This window comes from Vicia villosa, linkage group LG6 (genome assembly GCF_029867415.1).
Source record: "Vicia villosa cultivar HV-30 ecotype Madison, WI linkage group LG6, Vvil1.0, whole genome shotgun sequence".
Taxonomy (NCBI): domain Eukaryota; kingdom Viridiplantae; phylum Streptophyta; class Magnoliopsida; order Fabales; family Fabaceae; genus Vicia; species Vicia villosa.
Window position 1 is genome coordinate 133,463,303 of NC_081185.1, and position 12,869 is coordinate 133,476,171.

The 12,869-nt window shown below is 33.8% G+C and overlaps 2 protein-coding genes across 2 annotated transcripts; both read left to right on the top strand.

The window, feature by feature from the left end:
• Positions 1 to 755: 755 nt before the first annotated feature.
• On the top strand, positions 756 to 1,633 carry LOC131614722 (uncharacterized). The gene is made up of 2 exons (XM_058886280.1): positions 756 to 943; positions 1,042 to 1,633. The coding sequence occupies exons 1-2, from the start codon at positions 756 to 758 to the stop codon at positions 1,631 to 1,633; spliced, it is 780 nt and encodes a 259-aa protein (XP_058742263.1).
• A 3,599-nt stretch (positions 1,634 to 5,232) lies between these two features.
• LOC131610076 (short-chain dehydrogenase TIC 32 B, chloroplastic-like) lies at positions 5,233 to 9,008 on the top strand. The gene is made up of 8 exons (XM_058881944.1): positions 5,233 to 5,653; positions 5,849 to 6,080; positions 6,610 to 6,689; positions 6,865 to 7,021; positions 7,125 to 7,203; positions 8,244 to 8,328; positions 8,433 to 8,479; positions 8,604 to 9,008. The coding sequence occupies exons 1-8, from the start codon at positions 5,533 to 5,535 to the stop codon at positions 8,775 to 8,777; spliced, it is 975 nt and encodes a 324-aa protein (XP_058737927.1). The 5' UTR covers positions 5,233 to 5,532; the 3' UTR covers positions 8,778 to 9,008.
• The last annotated feature ends 3,861 nt before the right edge of the window (positions 9,009 to 12,869 follow it).

Below are 12,869 nucleotides of genomic sequence, written 5' to 3' on the forward strand. Positions count from 1 at the left end.
TATGCACAACTCAGTATGGCTGTGTCTGGTCAAGTCGACTGTGCAGCAATGTCATGCATACCTCAAATCAACTCAGTACGTCTGTGACGATACAAGCATTCATTTTCCATCAGTATGCATTCATATAAACCCTAATTGACTTCACCCAATGTTCGTCTACATAAAGGAAGCCTCTAATGTGAAAAATAACACAACTCATTACACATCTCATTACACATCTCACTACACACTCAACAATGGCCCCTCCACAATACATTATCAACGCTCATGTTTTTGGCGAGACATATGACAACGAAGAAGTTGGTTTTCTGTTTAGAAACGTTGAGGTTACACTATTTTGTTTAAGCAGAAAAGCAAATTTCAATTACTTCAAAGAGAGATTAGAGACGAAGCTTGCACTGGGTGGTGTATTCCAATTTTTTTACCAATATCGATTTCTTCGTGGGGACAACCCGGTCAAGTTTATCCAAGTTGAGATCAAAGATGATGAAGACGTGCAAAATATGTTCGCCAATCATGAGTATTTTGGTTACGACTACATAGAACTGTATGTTACTCTACCAAAAGTTCAACCCACGCAATTGGTTGAGTCACAAGTCATTGATGCACTTGAAGACGAGTAAGCAGAGGTCGACGTTGTAGATGAAGAAGAAGAAGCACCGGAAATAGAATTTGATAACTTGGTCAACGAGGAAAGTGAAGACAAACCGGACGTTGTTGTGCCACCAGATCAAGTGCATATGCCTCCAGCGCACATGAGGAACTTGAACTTTGATGGGGATGAACCATCGACTGATATTTTCTATGATCCATATACTCAAACAGATGCACGGTTAAAAGAAGGAGACAGATTTCGTTCAAAGGAGGCATGTATCATGGATATAAAAAGATTTCATATGGCAAACAATGTTGATTTTAAAGTTGATCGCGCCAACGTTGAGAGGTACAAAATTAAGTGTAGAAACACTGATTGTGGATTCAGGTTGCATGCATCATACAGGAAGAAAAGTGATTCATGGGTGATATGATATATTTCCCAAGATCGTGTGTTAACACAAATGTTTCACAAGATCACCGTAAGCTAAGTTATGATATTATATGTCAAGAAATCTTGCCTCTAGTTGACAAAGATCCATCGTTAAAGGTGAAAACGATAATCTCTCATATCGTTGCAACTTACAATTACACTCCGTCTTATAGAAAGGCGTGGCTGGCGAAGACCAAAGCGATCGAACTTGTGTATGGAAATTGGGAGGATTCGTACAAACGACTCCCACGTTTCTTATATGCGCTTCAAATTTATGCTCCTGGAACCGTTACTATTTTAGAGACCCTTCCGGCGCAATCTCCAGACGGAACGTGCCTTCAAGGAAATGTGATATTCCACAGGCTTTTCTGGGCTTTCCGCCCATGTGTTCAAGGATTTGCGTATTGCAAACCAATTATTCAAATAGATGGCACTTGGTTGTACGGAAAATATAAAGGGACCTTGTTGATGGCTGTGGCACAAGACGGAAATAATAACATTTTTCCTGTTGCGTTCGCTCTTGTGGAAGGAGAAGCTGCTGGAGGTTGGGGTTTCTTTCTCAGAAATCTTCGGACACACGTTGCCCCCAACCTGGACTCTGTTTGATTTCAAACAGACATGCTTCCATCGAGAGTGCGTACAACAATCCAGCAAACGGGTGGCAAAACCCACCTTTAACGCATGTTTACTGTATTCGACACATTGCACAAAATTTCATGTGAGAGATAAAGGACAAGGCTCTTCGGAAGACTCTTGTCAATGTCGGATATGCATTAACTCAACCGACGTTCCAATATTATCGACATGAAATTGTAGCGGCAAATCCAGATGCAGGCAGATGGGTAGATAATCTAGCTAGAGAGAAATGGACCAGATCATACGACAACGGGAAGCAATGGGGGCACATGACTAAAAATCTTGTGGAGTCTATGAACGGAATGTTTAAGGGCATCAGACACCTTCTGATTACTGCCTTGGTTCAAGCAACATACTATAGGATGGCTTCTCTTTTCGCATGAAGAGGTGAGCGTTGGAGTGCAGTTCTAGAATCCGGGCAAGTATTCAGCGAAACCTGCGTCAAATTCATGTAAGAGCAATCTGCCAAAGCCAACAGCCACATTGTGACATCTTTCGACCGATTCAACCGGACCTTTAGTGTTAAAGAAACAATTGACCATAACGAGGGCCTTCCAAGACAACAATACAGGGTTCTTACAGACGAAGGGTGGTGCGATTGCGGAAAGTTTCAAGCCTTTCGCATGCCATGCTCTCATGTAATTGCAGCATGTTCGTATGCGCACCAAGATCCGTTAGCACTTTTATCTCCCATTTACAAGGCGGATACCTTGCTCGGAGTGTATAACAATGCATTTCAAGTGATGGCAAAGGAGGATTATTGGCCTGCGTATGAAGGGGACGTGGTTTGGCATAATGATAACATGCAGAGAAAGAAAAGAGGTCGACCAAACAGCACCCGGATCAGAACTGAAATGGATCATGAGAAAATGGTACGAAAGTGTGGTATATGTCGTGAAGTCGGGCACAATAAAAATACATGTCCTAACCGTGGATCAACCTCTACCAACAATTAGTTGTATGTCATTTGTATTTTGTATTTGTACTGCTTATGTATTTGTATTTGTATTTGGACTGCTTATGTATTTGTATTTGTATTTGTACCGCTTATGTATTTGTATTATCTCTTATTAAATCAACTAGTTATGTATTTGTCTTGTAGTGAAATTGTCTTCATGACCCATACTTTCAGTCTGTATTTTGGACAGTAAAATACCCATGCTTTCGTCTAGTCCCATCAAGTCAGACATTGATCAGTGTGCCTTCATTTATCATACAAGTTAGACGTGCTTGTAAACAGTACGCAACAATACTCATTTTCTACCCACTACTATTATAAATTAGGGGTTCTTAGGGTTGAGTTTACACACAGAAACACAAACACAAACACCAAACACAAACACAACAATGTCTCGCATTAGGCCAGATGGATGTCACCGGACAACAGAGCCGCCGCCCCGGAGATCAACATGGCGTATCGAACCTGAACCGGAGTATCGCAGAAGGAACGGACATGTCATATTCTCTCCCGTCAAACCTCCCATGCCGGTTATGTTTTGGAATATCTCTTCCGTCGAGCAACTCAAGAGGACTCTCATGACTTTTTTAGAAGGGGAATACGAATTCGGCGAACAGATCAGAAGCATCAAGAGGCTTAAAACAAGAGCCGATGTTGTGACCGGAGCAACAATAAGTTTCTGGGATAACATGGAATACGACATTGATTGCATTCAAATGATGCATGGACCCAATGACATTGTTTTAACCGTAGTAATTTCTTAGATGTTTTAGTTTTTCTTTTTTTGTTGGTTATTTTCAATGTACCTTTTAATTAATGAATGAAATAATTTTTCCATGAACGCTCATGTTAGCTGATTCACTGATCTTATTTTCTTATTTAATATATATATTTTTTAAATATGTTAAAATAAAAACACAAAAAAACACAAAAAAGAAAAACAAAATAAAATTAAAAAAAAAAAAAGCATAAGACATTGGCGCCACCCAAGGTGGCTTGATAATTCAAATTGCACCTTTAAGCCACCCCAGGTGGCGCATATGAAGGGGGGTTTGGGTGTTGGCGCCACGGGAGGAGGCTCCTACGTGTAGGCCACCTCCCAAACCTGGTCATACAGGTAATTTTCCTGAAAACTTTGTTTTTTGGGTAAAAATTTTTTTAAACATGGTTATTTGGAATTTTTTTCATGAAATGTAGTATTTGAAGTAATGGTATATATTTGATGGAGCATCAAATTTTAAAGTTAAGGAATTGATAATAATATGATTAAGAAGGTGATGTAAGATTAAATAATATATTTTTGTTTACATCAAATTTAAATTTAATTATAATTTTGATCTCTCTTTTATTTTATTTATTGAATTAATTATTCTATTTCAAATTCAAATAGTTTTGATCTACTTTCGCTTTTTTTTCTAAAAGTCAATAAATTGTTCTTTTTTAACATATTTTTTATCTATAAAATTCCATAAAAAAAATCCTATATGATCATTTATTATATTTTAAACTGACAAGTCATTTAAAAATAGAAATATCATCGGCTTAAATAGTTTTAATTGGTCCCTATAATTTAGTGTGTTTTTAATTTTCGTCCCGGTCTTTTATATTTTTTAGAAATGATTCATGAATGTTAAAATCATTTTGATTTTAATCCCTAAAATTAAAATCTGCAGAAAAAACGCAAGAAACCCGCAGATTTTCCTACGAGTTTTAACTTTAGAGATTTAAACCAAAATGATTTTAACTGAATCCCTTATAAGAAAAATAAGATACAAGGACAAAAATAAATTGTACGTCAACTTACAGGGATCAAAAGACTATTTAAGCCAATATCATCAATAAAATTGCAGAAATTTGAGATGAATGTCATGTCATAACTATTTAAATTTAAAATAGAAGATTAGTTTCATGAATCATCTAAAATATGAGATCAAAATGTTTGAATTTAAAATAAAAAAGTTAAGGTTGTAAATTATTTAAAGGGAAATGTTAACCAATACTCTTGGGATACTCTTTAAGTGATTAAAATAATAAATTTTTATTAAAATACGTGTATTTAATGCATTGAAAATATATTAAAAATTGAAATATTGACTTTTATAAAGAATATTTTCTTTATTTAATATGTTTAAAGAATGTCCTGAAAACACTTGGCAAGATCCTTATTTAAAAATAGAGAGAACAAAACATTTGAACTTAAAATAATAAATTAGTTTAGTATAACATTTATATAAAATAAAAAGACAAAAACTATTTGAATTTCAAGTAGATAATTAATTTTGTAAATCGTGGGTGGCCAAAACTATAATTAAACCTTAAATATAATAAATACTCCATTTTATTTTTTATAAATATATACAAATTCGTCTCAAATTTTTATGTAAGAAATTAAAACTAACTTTAGTGTATATATGAGAGAACCTGTACTATAGACCATCTTGTATATCCTCAAAATCATTTTGAAATACATACATTATCTTTTAGGTAATTGAACCTTGTTATTTTTAATAGTAACCAAAAACAGAACAAAGATTTAGTAATAAGTATTAAGAGACTGTAGTTGCAGCCGCTGAGAATTAAATGCTTGATCTAAAATTCAGAAAAAGTAAATTTACAACCCGACAACCTTCAACCTCCAAAATTTATGTTTTTCCTTTCCTTTTACTTACCTCAATCAAGTACATTTATGTTCTTCTTTTCCTCAATCAAATCCTTGGCCCTACATTCTCTACCGCTTATAATCATACCTTCCTCCGCCCCCACCTCAACATTTAATTATTTCGTTGTTATATTCCTCAACATATACTATACATGGCTATATATACATAATACATATATATAGTTATTATTCTCTTATTCGTATAAAGTGGTTGGTTCCTCAGAAAGAAAATACAAGTGCTAACGTTGGAAAATGGTGGGTGTTATTTCGTTGATAACAGGTATGGCTGGTCCAAGTGGGTTTGGATCAGCTTCAACTGCTGAGAAGGTTACTGAAGGAATTGATGCTAGCAACCTTACTGCTATTATAACAGGTTAATCATCTTGGTAACATCGTCACCTTTGAAAAAAATATGTATATGTGTCTGTGTTACGATACTTTTGACTGTATTTTATTTATTTAGTTTAAACTATTACTTGTCAACGTTACGGTATCAGGTATCAGTGTCGTGTTTACGATGTCCGTGATTTATTGAAAATCTTAAGAAAACTGTTTAAAATGAATGCAGGAGGAGCAAGTGGTATTGGGTTGGAGACAACAAGAGTGTTGGCTCTTAGGAATGTGCATGTCATCATTGCAGCAAGAAGCATGGAATCTGCAGAGAAAGCCAAGCAACAAATATTACAAGAGAACAAGTTTGCACGAGTGGATGTAATGAAACTTGACTTGTGTTCAACAAAATCTGTCAGATTATTTGTGGAGAGTTTCCTTGCTCTTGATCTTCCTCTCAACATCTTAATGTAATGTTTCTTTTAAACCATGGAATTATTATCTCTAATATGAGTACAATATAAAATACATAAATAAAAAAATCATTCATTTATATTTTGACAACTTTTATATTTATAACAAACTACGAGTTTAATTCAAATATGGTAGATGATAAAAAAAATCTAAAACATATACAAAAATGTAATTATAAATACTAATTCTTATTTTTTTTTATTATGCTAATTTATTGTAAAATTTTAATAGAACTATAGATTATTTAGTATGAATTTTAATTATATTTTAATTAATACTCAAAATTTTTAGACAAGATCTCTAGAAAAAATTTAATTTTTTTATTTGTTAAATAAATATATCTGATCTAATATATTGATAGGGTATATTGCTTATTCAATATATTTAAAAAAAAATTATAAATAGAATCGAAAATACAATATGATAAAATTATCCTAAGTAGTAGTTGTCACATTATTAATGATGACGGGGCATTTCAATTACACATTACAATTTGGATTTAGTACTTGATTTTTGAAATGTCAGAAACAATGCTGGGATCATGTTTTGTCCCTTCAAGCTTTCAGAAGAAGGGATTGAGATGCAGTTTGCAACAAACCATCTTGGTAATGTCTTATTAATTATTTCAAAAATTATTTTATTTGTTTTTTAATATAAAAAACTTGTCTTTTTTTTAATCAATTAAACTAAAAAAAAATCTTATACTAAGTACTATAGGAGTGTATTATTTTGAATCTATTAATTATTCGTTACCCTATCTAATTCTTTTTCACTTCTCAGGTCATTTTCTATTGACAAATCTTCTTCTTGACAAAATGAAACAAACTGCAAAAACAAGTGGAATAGAGGGAAGGATCATAAATCTATCGTCAATTGCTCATAGATACCCTTACTGCAGAAAGGGGATTAGATTTGACAAGATCAATGATAAAAATGGGTACTTTTGCTTTGACTTTTACCGACTAAAGTAAATTTGTTATTTCATATGGTTGCAATTTTTTTATTTTTTGTGTTGTTATAACTTATAATTTTAATTTCAGTTATTCGAGTAAAAAGGCCTATGGACAATCCAAGTTAGCCAACATATTACATGCAAATGAACTATCCCGTCGTCTTCAGGTGAGCCTTATATGTTAACATAAATTAATTAAATTAATTGCAATTTAGATTATATTATAACATAACAATTATATAAAAGAGAGATAGAGATATGATTACTACTAGTAGTAATTTTTAATTCCCCTTCCTATTATCATTGGTATTATATTTGGGAAAGTAATCGAATTTTATTGATAATATAGCAAGCACAAGGTTGGCAAAATGGGCACACCCTGGTATGTTTGGGATGTCCATAATTTCTTTTGGGTGGACCAAACTTTTAGGTTTGCACTTGATATTTTGGGACGTCCACAATTTCTTTTGGGTGGACCAAACTTTTAGGTTTACACTAATATGTTTACATTGTCCCACTCCCTAAAAATAGAGACACATACACGTACTTTAGGGATGAAATAGATTTGACCGATCTATAGTATAAAATAGTTAAACTTAGATTTTTATAATTTTTTTTATCTAATTAAATAAATCTATAGAATATTGATATATATATATATATATATATATATATATATATATATATATATATATATATATATATATATATATATATATATATATATATATATATATATATATATATATATCTATTAAAAAACTTTTAATATATTAATATGTTATAGATCAAATTCAATCTTTAAAATTTTATCGTAGAAAATACTCAACATTTTTAAAGTATGGTTTAACTTGGCTTGGCGTATTCTCACCCTAACAAACATTAAAATTCAAAAATTATCTCTATTTTGTCACGCACAATGTAATTTCATTTTTTTTCTTCTTACGGTGCTTTTAAGAATGTAAGACCCACATATCTGTCTCACCCTATTTTTTTCGGACCATTCAAAATTTTAAACCGATACTCTCAATTATACATGTTCCAATATGTTTTTCTTTAAAAAAAATTGAGAGATGGATATACTCGTTTCCCACCATAAAATCATCATATAAATATAAATGGACTAGTCAAAGAGTGTATAATTAAATTAATTTTTGGTTTGGTTCATAGAGCATGTTTTAATTTGTTGTGTCAAATTTGTGAACAGGAAGAGGGTGTGAATATTACAGCCAACTCTGTTCATCCAGGAGTAATAATGACTCCTCTTATGAGATATTCTTCTTACCTTATGAGTATGTTAAAAAAAATTAAATAATCCTCCATATTTTAAGTTTTTATTCTACTTTTTTAATTTATATTAAACCAAATTAATTTATATACTCCATTGTGTATGCAGAATTCTTGAAGATCTTCAGCTTCTACATATGGAAAAACGTCCCACAGGCATTTAATTTAATTTAATCCTTTTAGTATTTTCAATATTCATACAAAATTTCACATTTGAAAACCTCAAAAGCCTATATAAATATGTAGTTAATCAATCTTTTTTTTTTTGTTTAATTGGTAGGGAGCAGCTACAACATGCTATGTTGCACTTCACCCAAACGTGAAAGGTGTGACTGGGAAATACTTTGTGGATTGCAATGAATTCAAGCCAAGTTCATTTGCTAAAAATAAACAGTTAGCAAAGAAACTTTGGGATTTTAGTGACAAGTTGATCAACTCAATCTCGAAAGCTTGATGGAGCACACTTGATGTTTGGTTCACCAATTTATCATGTTAACTCGTTATTATATGTCATATTAATTATGCGATGTTGTAAGGTGTGTGTTTTGTTGTAAGGTGCATGTTTATTTACAGTAAAATGTATGGCTCTATAAGGATAAGGATGTTTATATGCATGTGTGTCGTGGGGTCTGAAATAAATGTCATTCCCCGTCATTAATTTCTATCATATTTATATTTTATTTTACATTTGGATATGAAATTAAGAGGCTGATCTCAGTGATATAACCTTCATTTCAAATAGGGTAAATTGCACTCACCACCCTTGAGTTATGTTGAAATGTCAATCACACCTCCTCTATTTTGAAACTCAACACTGACTTCCCTTACTTAATTTTTACCATACACTAACTTCCCTTTATTTCAATTTTAATGATTTAATAATAAGATAAATCTCTCTTAACACCATTTACCTCTGTTAAAACAGAAGAGGTTCCCTTCCACTTTCCTTTACTTTCTTCAAGGTTTCACTAAACAATACAAACATCCCCTCTAATTTTGAATAAACACTCCCCTCAAATTATGATTGTTAACACCTTTAGCATATAAAAAAAAATCCTGCACATGATTTTTGAAGTTCTTAAAATTATGCTCTTCCTTTCTACATTTTCCTCATCAATCATTAGAATTGGATTTTAGTTTTATCATTTGTATTTGATTTCTTTGAACTATTTTACATTTCCTCTAACATTTTTTGTTGGGATTCTATATCTATAACATTTGTAAAATGAAATCTTGCTACATTAATTTTGAGCAAGGTACTGTCTTCTGAGTAGGCATTAATATATGTGTTATCAAGTTTTTAGCAGCATGGTTATGACATTGTGGGTTTGTTGTCAAGGCAGCAACTTAGCTTAAAATGCTCCCTAATATTTGAATAGATGTCAATTTCATACTACAAATCTATTACAGAAACAAAAGTAGAAATAAAATAAAAGCGAAAGAAAACTTAGTAGCCGGAAGAAATTAAAGGAAAGTGGAAGAGAACCTCTTTTGTTTTTATAGTGTTAAGAGAGATTTATCATATTTAATCATTAAAATTGAAAAAAAGGGAGGTTAGTGTATGGTAAAAATTAAGCAGGGGAGATTAGTGTTAAATTTTAAAATAGAGGGGGTGTGATTGACATTTCAACATAACTCAAGGGTGGTGAGTGCAATTTGCCCTTTCAAATATGTATTTGGATTTATCCTTTTAGATTCATACCACCATACAAGGCTGATCTCTTGGACGAGTGATATAACATACATTTAAATATGTATTTGGATTTATCTTTTAGATTCATACCATCATACAAGCCTATTCTTGTTAAAACACTAAAAGTTAGCTTTCCTTCTAGGATCAGGGAGAACCTCAAATGTATGGTAGTCTGTGTATGTTTGTATTTGTTCTACGTGTTTTTCAGATTCCCTTTTCATTCATGCAGGTGCCTTTATATAGGCCTCCGGCAGCTTCTCATTAACCCATTAAAGACGTGCCTCTCTGTATCCCTCTTCCACTCATGGGATTGTAACGTCTGTCGTTGCCATAAACACATGTAATCAAAGTCATGTAACGTTTGTCTAATCACCAAGTTACACTTACGACTCTTGCTCTTCTCGGGTCCGGATTCATGTAAATCAAGTTTAGGGGGTCGATCCCATACCCGACATTCTATTTAGCTTAATCGGCCCTAGACTACATCCCGACACGTCTTCTACTGGCTAATCCCATCCGACTACATACCCGACTAAGACCTGATTGAGTAGTCGGATCTGGTCTCTATGAGCAATCATGTATACTGGCCTATATTCCATTCTCTGTCCGAGTTCACATCTCGGCCCTGATAAAAATATTTTGGAATGTACATAAGCTCCCCGGGCACGAAGTTCAAAAAAGTGAAGTGTTCGAACAAAAGAAGTCCAATGTTTTTTATCTCGAGGTTAGGTTATGAACTCGATCATCTAACACACTTCATAACCAACCCGGATCAAGTGACGTGGACAAGCGTTGCATGTGAAGAGACGTGGCTTTTCAGACAAACTTTCTATTTCCTCAAGTAATGATGATTTTGTTGGGAATTTGACCCCAACGATCGTTCCACTTCCACGCCACTCCTCAAAGGGTCCCTCTATTTAAAGCTCTTTCCCTCTTTCATTTCCGTCTCCCCTCAGTAAAACCCTTGATTTTCTCAATGTTTAAACATTCTCACGTATCTTCTTTATCTCCTTGACTTATTTCCTTTTTCGTGTTTCTTATACTTTCCTTAAAAAATAGTAGTTATACGAGAGTGTGATAGTGAGGGAAACATTTTTGAAACCCCAAAATTCCAAAGAGAGAAAAGAATTGTGGGGTCAATGCATGAGGGAATGTAAATATAACCTAGGCCAGGAGGAATTCGATCGCGTTATGAAAGAAGTTTATGATGATATTTACGCTTCTTTTAGTGATTCTGACTCCGAATCTTCCTCACCAAGCTCTGTAGAAGTATTGATGGAAATCACTGACTCCTTTGACGAAGAAGTCATGAGCTATGACCATAGCTCTATTGACAACCTATAAATTGCCAAACTCCGTTCCCTGAGAAATATTTCTTCTGTCGGGAATGAAGATGATGTCCTCTTGGATCCTTGCATCCTGGGAGAACGTGTTTGCATTTCCCGTCTCAAAGGCCCAAAGAACAAGTTCTTTCATTTCTGTGTTGGGGTACTATAGGATTTCATGATCCACCTATTATTTTCCGACTTTGAAGTGGACATCTTGAAAACCTTAAACATTGCCCCTTTCTAACTTCACCCTAACAGCTGGGGGTTTATAAGAGCCTTAGAAATAGTTTGGTTTGACAGTAGAAAATTAGCATGAAATCAGAATAGTTTACTCCAAGCTTCAGGGAGTTTTACCCGCGTATACGGGTTTTTTACCATCCCTATGTATGAGATATTTGTGAGGCTGTTATTATTGGAAACATGAGCATTGATTGTCATGTGACACATGGCTCTAGGACTTTCAAAAATGATGTCATGTTGTCTTAGGGTACTCAAGCATTCTTGAAAATTTGATGTGAGATCACGATTGTAAGTGGTGTGGACACATTTTTCCATGCATGTTTTCGAGGATCAAATGATTGCTTGAAGAATATCTAAGGGTTTTTGGGTAAATATCCCTCTTTTTGCCATTTCCAAAACCCTAAAATTTCTTTCTCTTTTCTCTACAATTGCCCTTAGTCTTTGTCAAATAGTCTCCCATCAGCCGTTACTCTGACGTCTTCACGTCATTTTCTCAAGTGAACCTTGCCCAACCATCAAATTCATCTCTTTTGAGGTAACGATTCAGAGTCTATTTCTCTTTTGTACTTATCTTGCCTTTGCTAGCTTCTTAAGAAGATTCCAGTGGAGGATTTTAGGGTAGTTACGGCCAATGGTGGAAGGGTAGCGGTAGCCTCGCTCTTAGGGAGGTTGTTCAAGTTTTTTGCATTTTCTGCGTTACCCATGATGAACCCCATTATTTTACATAATTTTAAAAAGGAACGCAAGGCTGATACCAATATAAGACACATTATTGCACTTTTGGTTACGACCCCACAAACGGTAAAGTGAGGTGGTGGTTGGAATCCTAATCTCGTATTTATGCTCATGGTCTTTTTTTTTGTGTTCACAATAATTCTAAATTGGACAACTCTAGCGTAGGAACACGCAATATGGTGGGAAACAACTCAAATGTGTGGGTGGGTCAAAAAACGTTAGATGTTACATCTATCTTCTCCAGAAATGGGGTTTGGACCACACTTTTAACGAGATGGGCCCCTCTTTAGAATATGGAGTGTTTTTCGCTGAAAAAGATATAAAATGTGTGTAGTAAATATGAGGGGTGTATCATTCCTCTTCATGAACGTTTGTTTCCTTGATAGGTTTTCGCCTTCCTTTCAATGATTTGAGGTGGACATTATGAACCATCTTGTAATATCCCCTTCACAACTGCATCTGGTGATTTATGCTTATATCAAATTCTTCCAGTACTGGTGTGGTTACAAGAAAAGTGTGTCGACCTTAATGCTTATTTTCCATTTCTTCA

Bases quoted from the DNA above. Each gene is read 5' to 3' on its own strand.
- LOC131614722 (XM_058886280.1), top strand. From the start codon at position 756: ATGAGGAACTTGAACTTTGATGGGGATGAACCATCGACTGATATTTTC. The intron at 944-1,041 runs GTACAAAATTAA...ATATTTCCCAAG, and splicing joins GATCGCGCCAACGTTGAGAG to ATCGTGTGTTAACACAAATG.
- LOC131610076 (XM_058881944.1), top strand. From the start codon at position 5,533: ATGGTGGGTGTTATTTCGTTGATAACAGGTATGGCTGGTCCAAGTGGG. The intron at 6,081-6,609 runs GTAATGTTTCTT...TTGAAATGTCAG, and splicing joins CTTCCTCTCAACATCTTAAT to AAACAATGCTGGGATCATGT. The intron at 8,480-8,603 runs GCATTTAATTTA...TTTAATTGGTAG, and splicing joins TATGGAAAAACGTCCCACAG to GGAGCAGCTACAACATGCTA.